We start from the raw sequence: 27,089 nt of genomic DNA, 5'->3' as shown, positions 1-27,089 counted from the left end.
TTTAAGTAATCTTTCTCTGGAAAGGTGAAAGTCACGAGTAAAATGATTTCTTGCTGTTTGTTGAATAAAACAAAAATCACTTGCACTCACTTTTTTTATATAATATTTCCCAGGAAAAGTTTATCGTTCACTAATAAAGCTCTTTTTCTCCTTTTATCTTTAATCAGATGATTTAAAGTCGTGAATTGTATACCTCGTTCGAACTTTTTTCCTTTAAAAGTGCCTAGATGTAGATTGAATTTTATTGAAGGTGGCAAAATCCTTTCCTTCTTACATTGCTGAAGAAAATCTTGTTGATTTATAACATTTGCGTGTCTCTTATGGGTGTTAATATATCTAGACACCTCCTTGGTCACATTATCCCCATATACTCGACGTAGATAACTTCGAAGACCACACTGCCTTTCCATGACGAAAATAAAACAGTTCAAAATAGGGATGAAACCTTTTTATTGACAGTGAATAGATAAAAAATTATTTAACTGGATATTTCAAACACATATACAGTGTTCATCATCAGCAGTAAAACTAAAAGACATGAATAAAAATAAACAAAATTTATACCTAATAAACTAATTACATATAGTTTATTGCTCTTATTTTTTTCAATGCAACAGCAGAGGCAAATCTCTTTGACCTTTTCGGTTCCGGTTCATTAGATTTATCTGACATATTACGTGGACAGAGGTCATAGCTCTTAGGTGAGGTAATATTTACTTTATTTGACCTCAGTAAATTATCATAAATTGAGTTCAATCCAAATTCACCTGTATGTCTGTTTATGGAATTATTATTGAATAAAATTTTTTTAGTTTCGATTGTTTCTCTGAAAATTTGCTTTAAACCTTGGTCCCTAGAAATCAAAGAAACATTTTCAAACAAAATAAAATGATTTGGAAAATTAAAGATATGTTCCGAGAGGGCCGACGTGAAATCTTCAGGTTTGGTATTTTGCTTTAGAGACGATGAAATAGAATTATGATGTTGTAGCAATCTCATTTTTAAATTCTGGTTAGTACGTCCCACATAAGAGCTTCCACACGTACATGGGATTTTATAAACCCCACTTTGTTGCTCTACGGAAGTCCGATCCTTTCCAGAATTAAAAAAAACTGGCCAAAGTATTACTACCTCTTAAAGCTACCTTTAAGTCATTATTTTTTAAAATTCTTTTAAGTTTTTCACTCATCCTGGAACATATGGTAGAGAACAAAAAATATCTTTCTTTTCTGTTGTTTCCAGAATATCGTCAGAAAATTCTAGAATTTTTTTTTTCCTTTTCGAAAGTCTAGTCAATTAACCAGCCCGGATGATGGTTACTTATTAAAATCTCTTTTAACAACAATAATTCCTTCTCAATGAATTTTGGAGAACAAATTCTAAAAATGCGGTCAGTTAAGGATATGATTAAGCCAATTTTTACTTGGCGAGCATGACCGGAGAAAAACGACAAAAATCTGTTATTGTTAGTAGGTTTTCTGTAAATCTTAAAATCCAGACTATTTTCATTTTTTGAAAGAAGGACATCCAGAAAAGGAAGTTTAAATTATGTCATCCATATATCTCCCCCAACATTTATGTTTTAAAAAGTATGAATCTAACACTATTGTCTCAATATTTTCTACAAAACAATTTGCTAATAAATGACTTAAAGGCCCCCATGGGTAAACCATTTACGTGTTCGAAAAAACCCCTCCGAATTGAAAAAAATAAGAGAACATGTTGCACAACCTAACTAAATTCATAACTACACCGTCTTCCAAAACAGTTTCACCACTAATTAAGTCCAAATTTCTTAGTATCTTTCTTTCAAGAAGAATTTTTGCGGCTTTTACATCAATACTCGTATACATTGACACTATGTCGAAACTTGAAATTATAGAATTTGAAGAAATCTCCACTTCTTTTAGTTTTTTTTTACAAGTTCTAACGAATTCTTAATGTAAGAAATCTGTAATGTAATATAATCGAACACTGTATATGTGTTCGAAATATCCAGTTAAATAATTTTATATCTATTCACTGTTTTATTTTCGTCATGGAAAGGCAGTGTGGTCTTCGAAGTTATCTACTTATTCTCCCACCAATGGAGACTTGGAATCCGGCGTATGTCCAGAGCCCAATCGCCCAAATTAGCCTTCGAAGGAAGAATTAATGCCAAAAATAAAAATAAAATATTATGCCTAGTTGTGACGTTGCGGCTTTATACATCCTACTTTTTCAAAAAATTTCGTCTTCATTAATGTTCTCTTAGTCGTGTCTGCCTGTAATTTTAAAGTCAGTCGGGAAATCACTGACTGTAGCTTTCTAAATGTGCTTTCAAAAATAGTTTTTCGGGTTTATTTGGCCCGACAATTTTTTTTTTTTACATTAGGTTCCCCTTGTCCGTGGGACTCACAGCTACAATTTTTAAACTAACTGATAATACAAATTTCTTGACCCATCCTCGGCACCCTAAAAGCCATTCCCTATCAACAAAATGTCTGGTCCTCTTGACCAAGGCAACAGTTCTTGAAAATTTCCATCCAATCAGGAGAAAAGAATTGTGTCTTTCTTTTGAGCCCTATTTTTAGATGGAAGAACGTACTAATAAGGAAAAATTTACTTGTACATTAGGCCCTACTTGGCAAGGGAAATTACTGCTTTAAATTTTAATCTGTTCAGAAAACGAGAGATTGTTGGCAAAGCCTCTTTGACCCAAGGACTAAATAACCCAAGTTTTGAGCTGAAGATATTTTTTTTGCCCATTTTATAGCCCTATTTTCAAGGGGACCAATCCCCTAAACCATTTTTTCTTGTATTGGTCTCCTCTTGGTCTTGGGATGTTTTGCTGCAAATTTCAAACTGACCAGGAAAAACGACATTTCTGGTCTGTTGCCGGGCCCCCTAGCTCCCTTTCATTCTGAAGTTAGTCCAACGAACGGTCCACGAAAGTTTTGGGCCAGCCAGAATCGAAAGATCAAATATCACAACCCTCCTTTTTTATTTAATAAAACCAATCTGTAAACAAGTAGCAATTTATACAATTTAAGGCACTTGCTCCATGGCCTGTTAGTGCCACGTTATTCCCAGAAGTATATGTATCGTGCTTTTCAACTATTCTAACTAAAATAGCTATAAAATTAGAAAATAACGTTAGGCTACTAGAAATTCATGACTGCTATTCATAAAAAAATAGATAAATTAAACCTAACGTCAGTTCTAAATTTCCAAGTATTTCCTAGCTTTCAGATTTGCACGCTACCTGTTTTATTAATGCATAGATAGACCCCAGAAACACCTGCTAAGAGTCATGAGAGCACTTTCAAAACAAATTTGCCTCAATGTTTGTCAAACAGAGAGAAAAAAAAAATAAAAGAAAGTAGTCCTGATGCTAACTTTCATACTATTCATTATACCTGTTTCTGGAACATGTTTACCCCATGATAGATTTAAATGGATATTGTGAGACATTTTCTGCTTAGACTTTCATAAATATATATTTTTGCCCTAATTAATCCCAAAGACAAAACCTTCGTCAATAACGAAAATTAATTTGCAAATAGTATATTAATAAAAATCATAATATTAATAAGTAAAATTTATAAGATATAAAGTGGTCATTCATTCGAAGCATAGGTGGGTCGGCCGGATTTTGCTGGATTAATTACGGTGAGCCAGTGCTCCCACTCACTGGCATTAAAAAAATGAATAAATATGTAAGAACATACCGACTCTTAAATTTATATATATGAAAAAATTACTATATTTAAAGCCAAATTTTGGACATACAGCCAGTTTTTTGTGTTGAAATGATTTAACTTTTTAAGTGAACTAGGCAGTTTTTCCAGTATTTTTTAATACAACCGCAACAGTCATGCAAAATTTATGTTGAACTAATTCTAAACAACTGCAATACCCCTGGAAGAGCCAATTCTACTGGATATAGCAGCAACCAAAATTGCTTACTGACGCAATTCACGAATATTACCGATCACGGTATTTTTTTTCCATGTGAATCTACAGTTAATGCATTGCTTCCTGATCTTCTTCTTCTTCAGGCACATCACTATTTCTTGGAGTCTAATTGTTTAAAAAAGCTGTTTTCGCTTGTTCAACTGTCCAAACTGAGTTTTCTTGAGGTTTTTGTAGTTTTTAGATTTTGTAGACGCTGGAAACGTCAAGCCTCCAACATGTCTTAATTTTTCAGCCAAATAAGAATAATATCTATGCTATCGATGCTATCGATATGCTTTATCGATATGATATCGATAGCATAATATAAAATGATATCGATAGAATAATATCGATATGCTATCGAGGAGCAGCGGAGACGTCAAGCCTACAAAACAACTTTGTTTTTCAGCCAAATATTAGTTACAATTATGGTTTTAAAGTCTCTGCACTGACAAAGTTGTACATACAGAAGGATGAAAGAAGGGGTACCTTTGATCCAGTGTCCCAAACTCTCAAAATTTCTCAATATTTTACTATTTTTCTTATAATTCTTGTATTTTCCCTTTAATTTCCCTGTTTTTTGTTGCTGTTGTAATTTTTAGACCTGATTCAAGTTCCTGCTTACATGCTTCTCCTAGCTCTTCCAATATTCAGCAATATGAGGTTGTTTTCTCGTGTTTCTTATAATTATGAATGAGAATTTGAAATATGCGTTCGTTTTTTTTTTTTTTTACAATTCGGGTTGATTTCAGCTTCAGTATAAGCTTATTTAAAACCCAAAAAAGAAGAAACAGATCATTAACAAAATCAAACCAGATTGTTAAAAAAACCTTGTCATATTAATTTCTCTTTCTGGATTAGAAATCTTATATTACTGAAAACGGGCAAACCTAGAAAAAAAAAAATGGAAATAGAATTCGCTGAAAATTAGAATGACTTTCAAATACCTGTTTATAAATTCAAAGTAGTCGTTCAGCTTCTGGTCTGAGACTGAGCTCTTACAGACTTCTAAATCGGCTTTGGGATAATAATGGATGTAATTCACACACATTTCGTCAGAAATGCTAAAGCCACCAAGAGTTACATTTTTTCTATGTGTTGTATCGTACCAGCATGATGTGATTAATGAATCACCCTGAAAAAGAAAAAAAAAACTTTCATTTTTAACTTTTGCCAATTCATTTTTAAACACTTTTTTTTGCCTTTTTACTTTACCACTAAGAGTTACATTTTTTCTATTTGTTGGATCGTACCATCATGATGTGATTATTGAATCACCCTAAAAAAGGAAAAAAAAACTTTCATTCTTAACTTTTGCCAATTCATCTTTAAACACTTTGGTTTTTACTTTACCCTTTTCATTTGCCACCAATAGTTACATTTTTCCTATTTGTTGTATCGTACCAGTATGATGTGATTAATGAATTACCCTAAAAAAGAAAAAAAAAACTTTCAATCTTAACTTTGCCAATTCATTTTTAAACACTTTGTTTTTTACTTTGCCTTTTTACTTTGCCAACAAGAGTTATTTTTTTCTATTTGTTGTATCGTACCAGCATGATGTGATTAATGAGTCACCCCAAAAAAGAAAAAAAAAACTTTCACTCTTAACTTTTGCCAATTCATTTTTAAACAATTTTTTTTACTTTGCCTTTTTACTAAGCCACCAAGGGTTAAATTTTTCCTATTTTTGTATTGTACCAGCATGATGTGATTATGAATCACCCTAAAAAAGAAAAAAAAAATATTCTTAACTTTCGCTAATTCATTTTTAAACTCTTTGTTTTTTATTTTGCCTGTTTAGAGAACTAAATTTTCAAAGGCCCAGTCTTCAAGAAATCAAATACAAGTTCACAGACTCAACATTCATCATGAATAAGTGATTCTATGACTCTCGGTTGTTTTAGAAAGTTAGGCATGGTCTCAATATGGAGTTTTACAAGTAATATTAGTTAGTATAATGTACATTAGTGAATGAGAATAATGTAAAGCATTAAACAGAGTAAAACAAAATATTGAAAAGCTTTCTACAAACGCTTTTATCCAAAAAGCAGCTTAATAAAAATAGAAAATTTTCCTGCTACCTGAAAAAAAATGAAAATATCAAGACTGAAAGTGAAAGCGTGGGATGTCGTCATTTATCTTAAAGCCTTTCTAAAGCTTTCTATGTCATTGCACTCCACGATTTTTTAGCGTCAAAAATTTCAGTTATCCTTGGTAGTAGAAAAAAAACCTTTTTTTCTCTTTTAGGCATTTGCAGATAAAAGCGTTACTTAAGAAAATTTCTTTGATGAAATTTTCCTTTGACTTTGCGGAAAAGGATATTTATCCTTAGTTCCCACATATATGTCACACATACGACATACGTAAGACATACGGGTTTGTTTTACGTCTGTCCGACACTTTTTGCTCTAAAATTTGGAATTCTAATTCTCAGCCGAAAATTGATGTATCTAAAATTTCTCGAAAAGTAAACCTTAACGATTTGTATTTTGTTGTAACGTTCGCGTATTCACGAAGGTTAATTTTCGCGGACGCTTTGGAGAAATCAGTTATTTTAAGGGAAATTTGGGAGAACCAAAACAAATTTGAGGATAGTGGAAGCAGTGATCGTGCCCTGTTATCACAAAAAACAGCAAAAATAACTTACCGGTAGTACATTTACTGGTTCTCGAAGAAGGCGAATCTCTTGAAAATGAGGACTATAATGAAGGTCCTGGTTTAAAGGTGGCAATTCTCTGCCATTTCGGATATGCCTCGTCATTACACGCTTCCCAGTCAAATGAGTGTGAAGCTGTGAACCAAAAACAGTGATTCCATTTTGTGGGAGACCCTAAAATATACATCCATGAAATTCTAAATTTTATTACTGCCAATAGCACCCACACAAACAGTAAACAAGAGATAATACTTCCTCAAAATATGGATATAAACATGTGGAAAGGTGGGAAGATGGATCCACCCCCCTGGAAATTAGCAGAAGACTATTTTCGAGCTTTACATGACCGAGCCCTGTTATAGCACAGTGAATTAATCCTCTGCTTAGCAATACGGAGTCCAGTGTTCAATCTCCGTCGCAGCAAGGTTAGGCGACAAACTTGCAGCTTGTCCTTGTAAAATATACCCAGGAACTTTTGATTTGAAACAAAATAACTGTCAAGTGAGGACGAATCGTCAGTTGAAGCTGATTAAAGAATGGTAACTATTATTTAAATTAATCTTAATAGTAAAACTTTTATTGTGAAAAAAAATGTGGGAGAACTCCTAAAAATAACTGGAAAACCCACAAAATGGTGCCAGATTGAAATAAAACGATTGGAATTTTCGAAGCCGAAATCTCCATTTAGGAGAATTGCAGTCCTCTATCTTTAGCAACAAGGAGAAACACTTTTTCACATGTGACGCAACAATGCGTCATAGAGACAACATCATAGAGAGATATGTTAGGGCTCATTTGAAAGAAAATTGCTATATCCGTTGGCTTTTTGTAATTAAAAAACATAGTATAAAAAATAAAATCCAAGTAATACATAAATGAAAACAAAAAAACATGCGTATTTTATGACAAGATAATATAACAGATATATCTTTTGTAAAGTTCCTTTTCCGGGGTATGATGTGATATTTGAGGGACTCTGTACCCTGATTCTCTGTGGTTTGTTAGTTATTAATTACGCTAAGTTCAATTGGAATTTGAAGTATTTTCAAACAAAATAAAACTTTAGCGTACAGAACGAGGCCCTAATGAGTATGATGCGTCCACATATACGGGATAAATTTCTATTCGTTTTAAGTTTGTTATGTCACTCCTTACTTTCATTTAAAAGAAATAGTTTTTTTTTTATTTAATTCACGAGAAAAACACATACAAATTTTATTGCTTCATCACGAGTGCAGTATTTATCTGTAATTTTTTTTAAAAATAAACTGCCTCGTGATATTTCTCTATATTTGTAGAATTTTGAAAAACTAGCGCTTTACTGAAAACACAAAAGATATAAAATTATATTTATATTTTATTTAAAAATATAAAAATGATACAGCACATGCAGCATGTATCTGTAAATTTTTCCAAATAAACTGGCACGTGACATTTCTCTATATTTGTAAAATTTTGAAAAACTAACGTTTCACTGAAAACACAAAACGCATGAAATTGCTATTGCTTCACACTCACCACCACCAAGCCGCCTGAGGCCAAAACAGCCTCGCACGCTCCTCGTCCATCCCAATCTGTTTGAAGCATCCCAGGATGTTCCCATTTCCCTTTCCTCTTTCCTTATAACACCCTCCCAACCCAGCTGAGGACGGCCTGCTTTCCGTTTAGCCCTAGACGATTGGCCAAAAAGGACAATCTTTGGCAATCTGTCATCCTTCATTCTAAGAGACAACCCTAGCCATCCTAACATTTCTCTCATTATAGCCCTTGAAAGCAGGATTTAACTACTCGTACAGCCTACTGTGTGAAGTACGCTCAGTAAGTCAGGTACCCAAAACAATCCATAGGCAATGTCTCTTGAAAAGATCTAGCAAATCTTCCTTTGTTTTTCGGAGCGCTCATGTTTCAGAACCATACTTGACCCCTATCATCAATGTGGCTTCCAATATCCTAATCTTGGTTCAAAACCTTGTTCTTTACGAACTTTAGCGTAAAGACCAAGGTACTGACGAGGGGGGAAATCCCCTACTATACGTAATAATTTCTGTTCGTTTTAAGTTTTAATGTTGCTCCTTACTTTCAGTTAAAAAAACTTGTTTTTTCGTTTAATTTCTGACGTTTTTTTTTACATGATGCTGGAAAATCCGGCGACCCTTCATAGAAAATTCTCTTCCCCCGTGAAAAATTCCTCCATGGAAAGATCCTCCCACATAACCAAATCCCCCGACCACTCACCTTAAAAATCCCCCCGAAAACGTCTGGATGCTTCCCAATAACCAATACTATACATAAACAACGTGCAAAAGTCATAACTTGCAGCCCTTTCCCTGGGTACTGTGGGGGATTAAGTCTCCTCAGAGATATAGTTGTTAGATTGTTCGACTATGCTGAACAAAATGCCTATTTCAGAATTTTTATGCGGTGACTTTGGGAAAAAATGAGCGTTGGAGGGGGGCCTAGTTGCCCTCAAGTTTTTTGTCATTTAAAAAGGGCTCTAAAACTTTTAATTTTTGTTCAAATGAGCCCTCTTGCAACATTCTAGGGCCACTGAGTCGATACGATCACTCCTGGGAACAAAAACCCAAATAAACAAGCATCTGTGATCTTTCTTCTTGCAAAAAATACAAAATTCCATTTTTTGCAGATAGGAGATTGAAACCTCTACAGTAGGGTTCTCTGATATGCTGAATCTGATGGTGTGATTTTCATTAAGATTTTATAATTTTTAGGTGGTCTTTCCCCCTTTTTTCGAAAAATAAGGCAAATTTTCTCAGGCTCGTAACTTTTGATGAGTAGGACTAAAATTATATGAAACTTATATATTTAAAATCAGTATAAATATCCAATTCTCTTGATGTATCTTTTGGTATCAAAGTTCCGTTTTTCAGAGTTTCGGGCACTATTGAGCCGTGTCGCTCCTTACTTGCAGTTCGTTACCGCGAACTATTTGACTCCAAAATTTACAACAGAAAGAAGCTAAGATTATCAGCCGGTAAATTTTACATCAACCAATAACTGGCCAGGAATAAACCATTAGATTTTTTAGGCTGTAACCGAATGCAGAAATAATAGGGCTATCTAGCACTTCTTTCAGCAAGGGAAGTAAGACTGGACTTTTCACTGGTTGGTCCAAGCTAACCACACAGAGGGAAGGCGATCCTACCAGTAAAACCTGAGCGGATCAATGCTCTCTTAGGGATGCTGCCAACTTTGATGGGGATGAGTCAACCCTCTTCCTTCATTACACATTCCCGGGAAAATAGTAGTTTCAAGATAACTGGCTTTTATGATTTTTCTGGGACTTGTTAAGATATAATCCCTTGAGATTAAAAAAGAGGGGAACATCAAACCACTTCACAGAATTCACCAGTCCAGTCCATTCAATGGAGATATAACCAGAAACAACAAGTTTAACTCAAAACCGTGAAAAAATACAAAGAATGCTTTTGCGGCTTGGTGGTGGTGAGTTGTTAGTAGTAGTAGTAATATAGGCGATATTCCATGAGTCAATTTATTTGAGCTAGCTTTATAGATTTAACAGAGGGAGGGGGAAATAACGTTTAAACTTTAATTACTCCTAATAAAGAGTGACACCGTGAATGATTCGAAAGGTAAGTCCTAAAATGTCAAATATAGAAAGACCTAAAATGTCAAATTGTAAGAAGCAAATTAAACTAGAGGATTGAGATGCATGTTCGCTAATTTCTCTTTATTTTAAGAAACACAGCTCTTAAAACTTTTTTTATAATTTAATTTCTCATAATTTTTTAAATAATACCTGGAAATCTGACCCCACCTCCGCAGAGAAACCCCCTCAACATGGCATTACCCTCTAGACAACTCAATCCGGGTAAAAATTTTACCTCGGACAATTACTCTTAACCACTCCGTGCGTAAAATTGAGACAGAAAAGAGAAATCAAGAGATATAAACAGAATTTTGTATAAGAATTCTGGCAAATTCCTGCAGTGTAAAATTTCCCCTGACAAATTCACTCCCTGGAAACTTCCCTCCCCATGAAAAATTCCCCCGTGGAAAAAAAACAGCAGAAAATGTGTCCTTCCCTCCCCCCATCCGAAAATGTATGCATGCACCCCAATAACAAATACTATGCGTAAACAATGGGCAAATTTTATAACTTAAAGACCTTTCCCCTGGGGCTATGGGAAGGGGTCATGTTATACCCAATGGAATAGTTATTGGACCTTTCAACTATGATGAATAAAATGGCTATCTACAATTTTGATCGGAGGATTTTTGGAATAAAACTGAGGGAAGGGGTGGCCTAGTTGTCCTCCGATTATTTGGTAACCATAAAAGGGTAGTAGAGCTTTTATCTTCCGTTCGAGCGAGGTCTATTCCGATATTCTAGGAAGACTGGGTTGATTCGATCACCCCTTGAAAAAAAGAAAAAAAAAACATGCATCTGTGATCTTTCCTCTGGCACAAAATACAAAATTCCAATCCCCTCATATACGTAATAATTTCTGTTTGTAATAAGTGCTAATGTTGTTCCTTAACTGAAGAAACTCTCTCATGAAAGTTTCTCACATAATTTATGAGAATCTCACAATGTTGAGAAGGGCCGTTTCCTCTACTGGTAACAACCCATCTATAAAAATAAATGACACGGGCTACAATATTGGCTTCTTACCAAAAATTTTACCTCCATAAGTCTTCGCTTTATCTTCAGTTCCTTTTTTTAGTAAAGATGTAAACAATGACCCTTTTTCTTTTTATAATAAAAAAATAGAAAAATAGAGAAAATAAGAAAAAAAGTATAATAGAAACCATAATAGAAAATAGAATAGAAAAAAAGATTATAATAGAATTTATAATAGAAAAATTATAACAGAAACAAATAAGAAAAATAGGGTAGATATTACTTACCTTGTCTTATACATAGTTACTAGTCTGTTAGTTATTCTAGAAGAAAAAAAACTCATTCTTTATAGTGGCTAAGACAAAAATTGAAATATAAGAATTAATCAAAATATTGGCGAAAGGGGTGTTCTCTCCAACCTCCATCGTACATGTTTGAGAAGGAATTTCCTTTCTACTGATAACAACCCTATCATAAAATAAATGACACCCACTACAATAGTAGCTTCTTAGACATATCCAAGAGACTTATCCTTAGACTTATCATTTAGCTTCATAATTCTTCTTTTTATCTTTAGTTTCCTTTTCAGTAAAGATGGCACTTAGTGTATCTAATGACCGAGTCTTAATCTTGCTTTTTTTCCACTGACAGAAATAATTTTATCTAATATCCCTTTGTAGGGAAACAGTAAAAAAGTTTAGTTTTTCTGATGAAAATAAAAAGCGAAATTCACCGCACTCCCTGCTATTCATGCTCAAGTTTAATCTGTTTAATGCAGTGATTTGAGGATCATACTAGCCCCTAAGTTGCCTTTTAGAATATGTTTTGGAGGGCTTGAAGTATTCCTTGGAATAAAGGGAGCTATAGAGTAAATTATCCTCCTACCCCTTAATATTCATTTCGAGGACCTCTAACTTAAAAATCTGGACCTGGGAATGTCATTTTTGAAGATTCATAATCAAAAAACTATCTTGAAACGAATAAAAAATGTCGTTTTTCAACCTATGCAATATGTGTACAAAAACTGGCGCCTAAACCCAAAAATAGAGACCCAAAATAAGAGTCATTTATTAGATTGGCCTTGTTTTGCAGAAGTAGTATCACGATCGAAAGGGTCAATCAAGTGGACAGCTTCACTCATTTGTTAGCATCAAACAGTTTGTGGTAACGAACTGTTAAGTGAGGAGCGACCCGGCTCAATAGTAACCGAAACTCTCAAAAGCGAAATTTTGATCAAATAGATACATCAAAAGAATCATATTTCTATGCTGATTTTAAATACATGTTTTATCAAGCCATCAAGATAAGTTTAGTCCTACCCATCAAAAGTTACGAGCCTGAGAAAATTCGTTTTATTTTCAAAAAAGAAGGAAAGATCCCCAAAAGTCATAGAATCTTAATGGAAATTACATCATCATATTTAGCGTGTCAGAGAACCCTACTGTAGAGATTTCAAGCTCCTATCTGCAAAAATGTGGAATTTTGTATTTTTTGCCAGAATCACGGATGCGTGTTTGTTCGTTTTTTTCCCCGGGGGTGATCGTATCGACCCAGTGGTCCTAGAATGTCGCAAAAGGGCTTATCCGAACGGAAATAAAAGTTTTAGTGCTGTTTTTAAGTGACTACGAAATTGAGAGGCAACTAGGCCCCCTCCAACAGTAATTTTTTTGAAAAGTCACCAGATCAAGATTTTGAGATAGCCATTTTGTTCAACATAGTAGAACAATCTAATAACTATGTCTTTGAGGGCGACTTAATCCCCCACAGTCCCAGAAGGAAGGACTTCAAGTTATGAGCTTTGCCCCTTGTTTACATATAGTATTGGTTATTGGGAAGCATACAGACATTTTCAGGAGGGATTTTTTCTGGTGGCTGGGGAGGAGTTCGGGAGAGACGGTTACGTTGGAGGATTTTTCCATGACGGAATTTTTCATGGGAAGAGAATTCCCATGAGGGGGGGATGCTGGATTTACCAGCATTATTTAAAAAATAATCAGAAATTAAATTAAAAAACAAGTTTTTTCAACTGAAAATAAGGAGCAACATTAAAACTTAAAAAGAACAGAAATTATCACGTATATGAGGGGGTTCGCCCCCTCTTCAATATCTCCCTCTTTGCGCTAAAGTATTTTAAGTAATTTCAAAAGAGCTATTTATTCTAATTGGACGACTTTTGGAATTCAGGGGGCGTTCTTAAAGAATTAGATTAACATTCGAACTTCAGCGTAAAAAGCGAGGTATTGGTGAGGGGGCAAAACCCCTCATATTAAGCATAATAATTATATATAATATTATATTACACATAATATTATATAATTTTTACTCTGCATTTCTGATTTTTTTTTTAAAGAAGACATTTGATTTTTTACCGAAAAGGAAACAAAAGGTATCAAGAAGATGGTATCAAAAAGAAAGGTATCAAGAACTATGGAGCTAAAATTTTGGATATGAGGCCAATATTGCGGCACGTGTCGTTCTTACTCTGTTTTCCCATTTTCTTCTTTTAATTGAATAAAATTGGCCATTAGTTAATACTATGTACTATCTTAACTAAGAAGCAAACTAAAGATAAGCAAGAATTATTTGGCTAAAATTTAGGATAAGAAGCCAATTTGGTAGAATGTGTCATTTTTTGTTACTAGTTAAGAGAAAAGTGCTACCCTAACATGTACGGTGTAGGTTGGGGGGGACCACATTTTATTTTATTAATTTAATTTTTATTTTTATTACTTCATTAATTTTGGTATATCAAATATTTTAATTTTGGTTATTGTTATTATTAGGAAAGTATATTATTATTTTAGTTTAATTTAAAAAACTGGCAACTTGGCACAAGAAATGTCCGATTAATTTTACTATTTTTCAAACTTTATTCTTCTAAAAGACAAGTAAAAGGTAAGTAAAACATAAAATTACTAGGAAAAGCTTACGCTTGTGTTAGTATTCACAAACACAACGTTTGTACTCTGAATTCTAAATATTATTTTGCTAAAAGTATTTATGTATCTTTGCTAAATTCTATTTTGGGAAAAGAAGATAGAATCAAAAACTAAATTCAAAATTAGTTAAACGGCTATTTTACTCCTTTATTCATCGAATGGCAAGGCTTGAAACAGACTTGAAACTCTTGCAATCTACTTTATCACGTGACTAGGCAAACCTATAGCGCCACTGTTCGGGTAGAAAAATTTTGACTACTCAAATTTACAAAACGTTGTTTTCAATATAAGAGATGTTAGAATGGGAATTCAGTTCTTGAAGAAACCTTCAATAACAACCTTCAATGAAAAAACATAAAATGAAGAAAAGAAGATAGAATCAAAAACTAAATTCAAAATTAGCTAAACGGCTGTTTTACTCCTTTATTCATCGAATGGCAAGGCTTGAGCCAGACTTGAAACTCTTGCAATCTACTTTATCACGTGACATGGCAAACCTATAGCGCCACTGTTCGGGTAGAAGAATTTTGACTACTCAAATTCACAAAACGTTGTTTTCAATATGAGAGATGTTAGAATGGGAATTCAGTTCTTGAAGAAACCTTCAATAACAACCTTCAATGAAAAAACATAAAATGAAGAAAAGAAGATAGAATCTAAAACTAAATTCAAAATTAGTTAAACGGCTGTTTTACTCCTTTATTCATCGAATGGCAAGGCTTGAGCCAGACTTGAAACTCTTGCAATCTACTTTATCACGTGACTAGGCAAACCTATAGCGCCACTGTTCGGGTAGAAGAATTTTGACTACTCAAATTCACAAAACGTTGTTTTCAATATGAGAGATGTTAGAATGGGAATTCAGTTCTTGAAGAAACCTTCAATAACAACCTTCAATGAAAAAACATAAAATAAAGAAAAGAAGATAGAATCAAAAACTAAATTCAAAATTAGTTAAATAGCTGTTTTACTCCTTTATTCATCGAATGGCAAGGCTTGAGCCAGACTTGAAACTCTTGCAATCTACTTTATCACGTGACTAGGCAAACCGATAGCGCCACTGTTCGGGTAGAAGAATTTTGACTACTCAAATTCACAAAACGTTGTTTTCAATATGAGAGATGTTAGAATGGGAATTCAGTTCTTGAAGAAACCTTCAATAACAACCTTCAATGAAAAAACATAAAATGAAGAAAAGAAGATAGAATCAAAAACTAAATTCAAAATTAGTTAAACGGCTGTTTTACTCCTTTATTCATCGAATGGCAAGGCTTGAGCCAGACTTGAAACTCTTGCAATCTACTTTATCACGTGACTAGGCAAACCTATAGCGCCACTGTTCGGGTAGAAGAATTTTGACTACTCCAATTCACAAAACGTTGTTTTCAATATGAGAGATGTTAGAATGGGAATTCAGTTCTTGAAGAAACCTTCAATAACAACCTTCAATGAAAAAACATAAAATGAAGAAAAGAAGATAGAATCAAAAACTAAATTCAAAATTAGTTAAACGGCTGTTTTACTCCTTTATTCATCGAATGGCAAGGCTTGAGCCAGACTTGAAACTCTTGCAATCTACTTTTTCACGTGACTAGGCAAACCTATAGCGCCACTGTTCCGGTAGAAGAATTTTGACTACTCAAATTCACAAAACGTTGTTTTCAATATGAGAGATGTTAGAATGGGAATTCAGTTCTTGAAGAAACCTTCAATAAAAACCTTCAATGAAAAAACATAAAATGAACTCAATGGAACTACCAATTAAACGAATCTATGTAATGAAACATCTTTCTTATCTTAATTTAATAAAAAGAGTATTAACCAATAAAAAGAGTATTAAGTTTGTTGAAGATTTGTCTTCATTATTTAGATTTAGTTTCTCCCACATTGAAGCGTAAGGAAAAAAAGTTGCCTCTCCACAACGACCTACGCAGAGCTTGCGGCAACATGTCTTCTAAAGGTATTCTCATCTGTGTAGCATCCTTCTGTAGGCGACGGCCGAGTGTTCCTTCCTGCCGTTCATGCCTTCTATTGTCAGGAGGAACCGAGCACCGGGCATCCTAGGAGAGCCTGCTATCACCTTTACATCCCTTGTGGCCCCAAACCACCATTTGCTATTTATGATTTTCTAAAATTTCAACGATTGCTTTGTATTTACGCATGAATGTGTTCGTAGTTTTATCAGACCAGTGGATCCTCTAGAAGCGCCGGAAGTAGTTATTCTTGAAACTTAGTATTCATTTTTCAAGTTGTTTTGTCAGTGGCCCTTTCTCGCATCCGTACATTAATGAAGAGAAGAAATTGCTACTCAGGATTCGGAGTTACGGAGTTAGTGATTTTGCAGAGTTACTCCAGATTTTTCAAAGTTGGGTAAAATAAATACATGGATTGGCAATGGGTATTGTAACTTCACGCTCGCTCCAGGCTTCTATCAGAATCTATGAGGGTTCCAACATGCTTCAATTTTACATCCTTCTCTAATTCATCAAAGCCAATTTTCAGTAGCCGCTGCATGTTGTGGTGCATAAATATTGTCTTTCAACTACTGATCGACAATCCAACTCATCCATCTATATTTGAGAGCTGTTTAATCTTCAGCTGCATGTCTTCTCTTAGATGATAAAGATGCACAATCAAGATGGCTCAATTAAAATGGCTCTTTATGATAAAGATGGCTCTAATTAAACTGCATCCCTCTCACCAAGTAACATATCCGAAGACAACGAGGAGAGGACAGAGAGAGGATTCAGCCTTGTCGCACTGGAATGAACACGATCCATTCCTTGAGGTTAACATCATCCGCTCGTACAGCGCCTAGCTGGTCTTGTAAAAAGTGATAGTAACACTAATAATATTAGCTGGGAGGCAATAGTATCGTATATTCTCCATAGCGATGTTGTGTTTCTCTTGTAAGCGTTTAAGGAGTCGATAGAGGCAGGGGCGTAATTTGCTAAAAGGCAGGGGGGACAACTGCCCTCCAGCTGAAGTTTAGTGACTTCAATTTTTTTTTCATAGCTAAGATAGGCATACTAATTCTAGCATTCACAGAAACAGATCAGTTCTCTTTAGCATGCCTTTGCCTTTTTTTCATCTCGTTTTTCATTTTTCACTAGGTCATTTCCACTTAACTTTGGAAGATTTACTCATACTTTGCCCCCCCCCCAACGCCCAGGATTTTGAAGAAGTTATACCCCAGGATAAAGGAAACTAATAATTCGGCCTGCCAATCGTTCAACTCTTCAATCGATATTATGAAACTAAATTTCAATTCACCAAAAGAATCTCGACCATAATTTTCTTCTGACTGCACCTCTCATCTGTTAGAATCTCGACCATAATTTTTTTTTTAAATCTTGGGAGGGGGTGAGGTAACGTTGGAGTCAATTTTCTCAAATCAAGTGAGAATGACTGTGGAAACCAAGAGACGAGCCATGTGTTACCGTTAAGGTAACGATATAGTAAAGAAAAGTGACCCGTTTCTGTGTATACTTGAACTATGCAGGCTTATCTTAGTTTCGGCAAGTTTTTAGAGAAACTAAATTGTACCTGGGGGGGGCGAACTGTGGTCTGAGGATGGAGCAAACCTAGGTTTTGGAGGGGCAGTTGCTCCCCTGACCCATAGAAAATTATGTCCCTGTTCGCAAGAAAGTTTGTTTTATTCATACAAACAACCTGAAAACCTTTTTTTCTATAAATACATTTTTTCGTAAAAAAATGTTCACAAATTGGTACATTGCCATGTCTTAGGGTAAAGAAATCTCCAAATTTATTTTCTAAAGGCGGGTGGCAAGGCTTCTCATATTAGGAAACTTAACTACTTTTAGCTGACATAAAGGCCCTATTCACCGTAAGTAGGGATAACTAGTCATCATAGCCACCTCCAGACACATGCTCCGGTCAAGCTAATAATGGATATCAGAGAACTTTTCTGCTTCATGAACTCTCTATTGTTTCATCTGAAGCATAAATGCTGCAAAATCAAACAGTTCGTGGTAACGAACTGTAGTAAGGAGTGACCCGGCTCAATAGTAACCGAAACTCAAAAAAGTGGAATTTTGATACCAATAGTTACATCAAAAGAATCCCATTTTAATGCTGATTTTAAATATATAAGTTTCTTCAAGATTAGTCTTACCCATCAAAAGTTACAAAGTTACTGAGAAAATTGGCCTTATTTTAGAAAATAGGGGACCCCCCCCCTAAAAGTCATACAATCTTAACGAAAATCACACCATCAGATTCAGCGTATCAGAGAACCCTAATTTGGAAGTCGTAAGCTCCCATTTACAAACATGTGGAATTTCGCATTTTTTGCCATAAGACAGATCGCGGATGCGTGTTTATTTATTTTTTTCCCAGGGGTGATCAGAATAGACTCAGTGGTCCTAGAATGTCGCGAGAGGGCTCATTCTAACGAAAACTAAAAGCTCTAGTGCCCTTTTTAAGTTACCAAAAGAATTGGAGGGTACCTAGGCCCTCTCCCACGCTCATTTTTCCCCAAAGTCGTCGGATCAAAATTCTGAGATAGCGACTTTATTCACCATAGTAAAAAAACTTGATAGCTATGTCCTTGGGGACGACTTACTCCCCCACAGTCCCCGTGGGAGGGGCTGCAAGTTACAAACTGTGACCTGTGTTTGCACATAGTAATGGTTATTGGGAAGTGTACAGATGTTTTCAGAGGGATGTTTTTGGTTTGATGGAGGAGGGGGGGAGAAGTTGATGGGGGTTACCTGGGAGGATCTTTCCATGGAGGAATTTGTGAGGGGGGAAGAGAATTCAAATGAAGGGAGCGCAGGATTTTCTAGCATTATTAAAAAACGATAAAAAATAAATATGAAAAGTTTTTTCAACTGTAATTAAGGAGCAGCATTAAATCTTAAAACAAACAGAAATTATTACGCATATGAGGGGTGTACCTCCTCGTAATACCTCGCTCTTTACGCTAAAACATTTTTAGTAATTTCAACTGTTTATTCTACGGCCTTTGTGATTCAGGGGTCATTCTTAAGGAATTGGGACAAAATTTAAGCTTTAGTGTAAAGAGCGAGGTACTGACGAGGGGATGAACTCTCTCATGTACGCAATGAAAACATACGAATATAGAAGTTCGTTACGTAAGTTAATTCGTAAGTTACGTATATTTTTTACTAATGAAAACGTTCTTAAAAAATTAAAAGTTCTAGCTGCCTTTTTAAGTAATCAAAAAATCGGAGGGCAACTAGGCCTCCTCCCTCGCTCCTTTTTTTCTTAAAATCTTCCAATTAAAACTATGAGAAAGCCTTTTAGCCAAAAAAAATTAATATGAGAATTTCATTTTAATTATTTATGTGCGGAGAGCCAAGATCAAAACATACATTAATTCAAAATCGTCCAGAAATTAAATAAGAAAAAAACAGGTTTTTTTTACTGAAAGTAAGGAGCGACATTAAAACTTAAAGCGAACAGAAATTACTCCATATATGAAAGGAGCTTTTCCTCCTCAACGCACCGCACTTTACGCGCAAGTTTAACTCTTTCTCTTAAGTCTACTTTTTAAAACAGTAAAAAAGCATGAGTTCGAAATAATATATTATACACCGCAGAAGTGGTAAAAAATAGCTTTTCGCTATCTTAGAAAGTTTTGTACCTGGTCAGTGTTTTATGCAATGCACTTACACCCAAATATGGAGAATGAAAAAGTGTTTTCCAGTTTTACCCTCCAGCTAATCCCTACTTGTAAAGCTTGGAAGACTATGAAGACAGGTTCGTCTTCATTTTGACTGTTTTTTTTTTACTTTTAACACTTACGGGTAGGTCTTATTTTGTTCATAGCATTGACTTCATCCCTCCTAAGTGAAATGTTTAATCAAACAGTTCGTAGTAACGCACTGTACTAGGGAGCACCCGGCTGAATAGTAATCGAAACTCTAAAAATTTTGATAACAATGCATACATCAAAAGACACCGGATCAAAATTTTGAGATAGCCATTTTGTTGAAAATAGTCAAAAATCTAATAAATATGTCTTTGAGGACAATTTAATCCCCAACAGGCTGCAAGTTATGAACCTTGCCCCTTGTTTACACATTGTATTGGTTATTGATGAAGTATACTGATGTTTTCAGGGGGTATTTTTTATAGTGTGGGGGGTGGGGTTTCGGGGGTCACGGGACAGGATCTTTCTATGGAGGAATTTATCATGGGGGAAGACAATTTCCATGAAGGGGGTGCAGGATTTTCCAGTATTACTTATTTTTTTTCAAAAACACAAAATCAAAGCCGTCCTGGCTGAGTGGTTGGCGCGCTGGCGTGGGAATTCTGTGTCCAAGGGGCACGGGTTCAATCCCAGCTGTGACCAGTCATTTAGTTTGGGACGGGAGTCAGTGGCGTGACTCTGTAAACTCAGCCACATTCGACCCAGCTCTAAATGGGTACCTGGAGAGATCCGGGGAAGGTAAGCAGGAAGGGTGTGCGAAAGCACAGGATGGTTGTGGACCCCGACCCCCCATTGCACTTCCTAGCTGAACTTTAAGGTCTAGTGCCGTCTTTTTTACTTACTTACTTTGTTTTTTTAGGGGTGATCGTATCGACCCAGTGGTCCTAGAATGTCGTGAGAGGGATCATTCTAAAGGAAGTTAAAAGTTCTAGTGCTTTTTTTAAGTGACCGAAAATGAAGGGCACCTAGGCCCCTCCGACGCTCATTGTTTTCTCAAAGTCATCGAATAAAAATTTTGAGGTAGCCATTTTGTTCAGCATAGTCGAAAAACCTAATAACTATATCTTTGGGGATTACTTAATCCCTCAAAGTCCTCAGGAGAGGTGCTGCAAGTTACAAGCTTTGACCATTGTTTACATATAGTAATGGTTATTGGGAAGTGTCCAGACGCTTTCAGGAAGACTTTTCCGCGTTGTGGTGGGTCGTGGGGAGGGGGTTACGTGGGAGGATCTTTCCATTGAGGAATATATCATGAGGGAAGAGAATTCAATGAAGGGGCGCAAGATTTTCTAGCCTTATCTAAAAAAAAAACAATGAGAAAATAAGTTAAAAAAAAGTTACTTCAACTGGAAGTAAGTAGCAGCATTAAAACTTAAAACGAACAGAAAATACTACGCATATAAGGGGGTTCCTCTCGACCACAATACCTTGCTCTTTACGCTAAAGTATTTTTAGTAATTTCAACTATTTATTCCATGGTCTTTGTGATTCAGGGGTCATTCTTAAAGAATTGGGACGAAATTCAAGCTTTAGTGTAAATAGTGAGGTATCGACGAGGGGGCGAACCCCCTCATATACGTAATAAAATATACAAATATAGAAGTTCGTTACATTAGTTAATTCGTAAGTTAGGTATATTTATTACTAATAAAAACGTTCGTAAAAAAATAAAAAGTTCTAGTTGCATTTTTAAGTAACCAAAAAGTGGAGGGAAACTAGACCTCCTCCCCCACCTCTTTTTGCCAAAATCGTACGATCAAAACTATGAGAAAGGCATTTAGCCAAAAAAAAAAAAAAAATAATATGCAAATTTCATTTTAATTATTCATATGCAGTGAGCGAAAATCAAAACATGCATTAAGTCAAAAACGTTCAGAAATTAAATAAAAAAACAAGTTTTTTTTTAACTGCAAGTAAGGAGCGACATTAAAGTTTAAAACGAACAGAAATTATTCTGTATATGAAAGTTTGAGTCTTTCTCACAACTCTCTTTTTTGAAACAATAAAAAACTGCAGTGTAAAGAGTGGGGCGTTGAAGAGGGGACAATCTCTTTCATTTACGGAACAATTTCTGTTCGTTTTAAGTTTTAATCCTGCTCCTTACTTTCAGTTAAAAAACTTTTTTTTTGTTTAATCATTATTATAGATCTATTGACTCCTTGAATATCCTCGCTCTTACGCTACATTGTTGGACATTCTAAAATTGTGGCTGGGAATAATCGAAAGATGATTGACATAAGGGAGATATTTTAGGGAATAAGGGGCTTTAAGTACACAAACACATCCTTTTAAGTGCATTGAGAACCAAGTAAGCTTCTGGAAAGAAGATTAAACCAATGTTGTGGGTGTCAGGCTTAAGAGGCTAGCTTATAAATTGCAGTTAAAAAAAAATCACGTACTGCCTTTAGAATTGTAACAGCCAATTTGGCTATCAGCATTTTAACGATGCCATCTACTATATCACCTAAATAGCTGAATCGCCTATCACCTAAATACTAAATAGCCGTGCATTTTTGTCGATAGTTAAATATCACTCACCCAAAGTATGGTAGGTTCCTATCAAACAGTTCGTGGTAACAAACTCTACGTAAGGAGCGACCGGCCCAATAGTAACCAAAATAAAAAAAAATGAACTGTAATAGCAATAGACACATCAAGAGGATTGGCTTGTAATGATGATAAAATTCATTAATTTCAATGTTACCTATCAAAATCTACGAGTTTAAGGAGACTTGTCTGATTTTGGAAAAGGAAGGGAAGCACCCCCAAAAAATTAAGCGACCTGAACAAAAATCAAACCATCTGATTCAGCATATCAGGGCGCGATACTGTAGAAATTTTAAGCACCTATCGACAAAATGTGGAATTTTGTGTTATTGATCAGAAGATCTGGAGAGGGGTCATTCAAACGGACATCAAAGGTTCTAGTGCTATTTTTAAGTGACGAAAAGGATTAGAGGACAGCAAGCTTCCCTCGCATGTCCCTTTTTCCCCCAAAGACATCCAATCAAAATTTGGTACAGCCCTTTGATTCGGCATAGTTTTAAAGGCTCAATAACTATGCCTTTGGAGATGACATGACACCCACAGTCCCTGAAGACAGGGCTGTAAACTGCATAATTTTGCCTGTAGTTCGCATATAGTGTTTGCTGTTGGGAAATAAGCGTTTTTTTGGTGGGGGGGGGATTTTCCACGGGGAGAATTTTCTGTGGAGAATACAGTTTTCCGGGGGAATTTTACGTGGCGGGGGGGGGGGGGGGGGGGGAAGGGATAATAGGATTTCCAGAAGTGATTAAAAACTGTCAGTTTTTTTAAAACTGAAATTAAGGAAAAACATTAAAACTTAGAATCAGCAAAGTTTGTTCCGAATATGAGGGGGCTACTTACTGCTACTTACTTTCAGTAAAAGAACTCGTTTTTTTATTCAATTAACACACAAGGTCACTGACTAGTTTATCCTTCTCGGTAAATATAACAATGCCGTGAAAATGTATAAGGTAGAATCGCCAAGCCCCAGGGCGTTTTGGAAGGACAAGCAAGATAAATCTATGAACCACGACTAGAATATTGGAAGCTATAGTAATGCTAGTGGTTAACAAGTGCTCGGAAACGTGGCATTCGAAACGCAGAGGAGGTTTTGTTTGAGTTTTGAGTTTATTAGAATTGGCTAAGATAGTTTATGTACCCGTTTGACTGACCGTTTGTTCAACAACAGCTATACGAAAAGTATGGCTGTATCTTACTTTTTAGGGGTTGAATGAAAAGAAAAGTTGAGATGGCTTACATATTCAACAGATGAAGAATGACAGATTGCCAAATATTGTTCATTTTGTCATTCTATTTGGGGCTAAACGAAAAGGAGGTCATCCCCAAATGGAGTGGAAAGAGGTCATAAGGAAGAGGTCGTAAGAAAATTGGAACTTTTAGGCAGGGGATAAAGAGTGAAATTTTAAGATTAAGGAGGAGCGTGGATAGCTGTGTTGGCTTCAGGTAGCTAATGAGTTTTTAGAAGGAAACCAGTAGTACATGTATATATATATATATATATATATATATATATATATATATATATATATATATATATATACTTAGGGAAATTTTTGGCTAATTTTGTAGGTTCGCGAAAAGTTGATGCAACGCCATCTATTTTGTGAATTGTGTATCTAAAAGACCCGATTTTTTAAAAATAACCACATGGTACTGATGAAATCTGTAATTGTTTTAGTTCATTCAGGCTTTTCGCAAAGAGTTAATATTTGTGATTTGGTAAAATTTATCACATTTAGTTTACCTACTGCTGCTAAACAGAGGGATATATTAACAGGATAAGCTTGTTTTGGTGTTACTTGGCTGTTCTACACTTGCTGTTTTTTTTTATAGGCATGTATTTTGGGGGTGATACCTGACACGGGGATGCAATAGGTATTCTGTGGTAGGCACAACACTTGAATGGGTAGAGAATTTAAAATGCCGAAACCCTATAGGCAAGTGTATTCTCCTGATGAGCCCTTGTGTTGGGTTGTTGCCTCTGAATTATTTGTCTTTACTGTTTATATTGTTTGGTAAATGACGACTTATACTTATTGACGACATGACTGCCTGTCCATGGATTATTCCTTATGGTTGATTGTGTATGGCTAATACTGTTTGACCTATGTGATTGTATGGATGAGTAGGTTTAAGGCCTCATTCAAGTGCTGGTCTATATTAATCACTAATTTAGGAAAACAGTCTTCCTTTTCTCCTTCTGTCTCCTTTTTTTTGTTTTGTTTTTTAATTTGTTTGTGCTGTTGCATTGGTGATTTCTCTTTTCTTTATATATATATATGTGTATATATATATACACATATATATCCACATATATATATATATATATATATATATATATATATATATATATATATATATGTATATATATACGAGCACATATTTGTATATCTCTTACGACCCTAAAGACATTATTGCTAAAAATTAAATAAATTCTTACCCTTCATATATTCACTTGTCTTTATTTTTCATTTCTATTTCTTTTCTGAAAGGTTCTTATCTGTTTGGTATTTTTCTTTGTGTAATAGGATGCTCTGGGGCATTGTTCAGTGAGTAGTGAGAAACTACTCACTTCACTTTGTGAAGTAGTCACTTCAGAAAGTCACTTTTAATTGTTGCCATTTATCTTTTTTTTTTTTTGAGTTCAAAAGCTTAATTTTGAACAAGAGTGAAGTATTTATGGCCTTTCGATAAGCTGTGCTTTCTATCACTTAGTCGATTGAGCTAATTAGAATGTTAGAAGCTACAGTGATCTGTGAAAGGTCCTGGGGGATGGTCTGAGAGGACCTTGGGTCCCCCCAAATTTTTGCTGGTGCCCTCATTCCTTTTTTTCTCTGTTTTTTACTCTTTTTGAAAATGAATTTGTCACTTTGGGCAAATATTGGCACCCTTATCATATCCCCCCAAAATATTTCTTATTAGCGCCCTTAAAACATTGCCCCTCTCCCCCCAAGGTTTTGCTCTAGATCCGCCCCTGACAGTGATGATAGTGGTCAAGTATGGTTCTGAAGCGTGGATGATCCAAAAAACGGAGCAGAATTGCTCTTATTGCTCTGGAAATATGATATTTCCAGAGAAACTTCTACAGATTGTTTCAGTATCCGACTGATTAACCGTATCTCAAAGAGTAAGCTGTAGTAAAATTAGGCTTCGATCTCACTTGTTAAGGATATAATGAGAGAAAGGTTGAGATGGGTAGGAAACTTCCTGTGGATGAGAGATCGTTTTTGTCGGTCATCCATCTAGAGCAGTGGTTCCATCCCCCACCTAGGAATTTCTAAAATTCCTGATGCCCCCTTGTGATATTTCAATTTGATATCCAAAATTTTACTCGTATTCACCTGAAGGAATCTTAAAAGGCTATTAACTTGGTATCTCTTTTGGGTCGTCCTCTAGGCATATTTTATAGCCCAATAATGAAAAATAATATTCTTTTAATAACCTTTTATGGAGTGTGTAACGGTCTCGTGACACTATCATAATACAAATACAGAAGAGAGAATAATGAGGACTTTTTTTCCCAACACAGTGAATGAACCAAACCTATATGAATATTTCGGCCCTATATATAAGGGCCGTCATCAGCAAAGGAAATGATAAAAAATAACACAAAAAACACTTACAATAAAAGTTCTTGGTTAAAAATCCATTTTTTAAAATAGTCTTGGCATCATTACTTCGTAACGGAAAGTTCAGCCAAGAGTGTGTGATAAAAACTAACATTTTACAAGCTAAAAAGGTTCATTCATTTCACTAATTGTATCAAACAGTTCGTGGTAACGAATTGTAATAAGGAGCGACCCGGCTCAATAGTAACCGAAACTCTAAAAAACGGAACTTTGATACCAATAGCTACATCAAAAGAATCAAATTTTAATGCTGATTTCAAATATATAAGTTTCATCAAGTTTTCTCTTACCCATCAAAAGGTACAAGCCTGAAAAAATTTGCCTTATTTTAGAAAATAGGGAAAAACACCCCTTAAAAGTCACGGAGTCTTAACGAAAATCACACCATCACATTCAGCGTATCAGAGAATACTGCAGTATAATTTTCAAGCTCCTATCTACAAAAATGTGGAATTTGTGTATTTTTTTGCCACAAGACAGATCACGGATGCGTTTTTGTTTGTTTTTTTCCCCAGGGGGGATGGTATCGACCCAGTGGTCCTAGAATGTCGCAAGAGGGCTCATTCTAATGGAAATTAAAAGTTTTAGTGCCCTTTTCAAGTGACCAAAAAATCAGAGGGCACCTAGGCCCCCTTCCACGTTTATTTTTTTCCAAAAGTCATCCGGATCGAAATTCTGATATAGCCATTTTATTCGAAAAACTTGATAACTATATCCTTGGGGACGGCTTACTCCCCCAAAGTCACCGTGGGAGGGGCTGCAAGTTACAAACTTTGACCAGTGTTTACATATAGTAATGGTTATTGGGAAGTGTACAGACGCTGTCAGGGGATTTGAAAGTAAATATGAAAAAGGTTTTTCAACTGAAAGTAAGGAGCAGCATTAAAACTTAAAACGAACAGAAATTATTACGCATATGAGGGGTTCACCTCTTCCTAATAACTCGCTCTTTATGCTAAAGTAATTTTATTAATTTCAACTATTTATTTTACGCCTTTGAGATTCAGGGGTCATTCTTAAGCAATTGGGACACAATTTAAGCTTTAGTGTAAAGAGCGAGGTATTGACGATGGCGCGA

The 27,089-nt window shown here is 35.3% G+C and overlaps 1 protein-coding gene across 4 annotated transcripts in view; it reads right to left on the bottom strand.

Moving 5' to 3' along the window:
- Window positions 1-27,089, bottom strand: part of LOC136033262 (dopamine beta-hydroxylase-like) — a 157,743-nt gene that overhangs the window by 9,517 nt on the left and 121,137 nt on the right. For all 4 annotated transcript variants that reach the window (XM_065714015.1, XM_065714014.1, XM_065714016.1 and 1 more), the window contains exons 7-8: window positions 6,587-6,769; window positions 4,884-5,071 (exon numbers count right to left, since the gene is read on the bottom strand). In XM_065714015.1, coding sequence (XP_065570087.1) covers window positions 4,884-5,071; window positions 6,587-6,769 — 371 coding nt within the window. The remainder of the gene's footprint in view (window positions 1-4,883; window positions 5,072-6,586; window positions 6,770-27,089) is intronic.

The sequence above is a fragment of the Artemia franciscana genome, chromosome 11, assembly GCF_032884065.1.
Source record: "Artemia franciscana chromosome 11, ASM3288406v1, whole genome shotgun sequence".
Lineage (NCBI taxonomy): Eukaryota > Metazoa > Arthropoda > Branchiopoda > Anostraca > Artemiidae > Artemia > Artemia franciscana.
The sequence above is the reverse complement of the archived record's forward strand: the minus strand, read 5'-3'. Positions and strand labels throughout refer to the sequence as shown.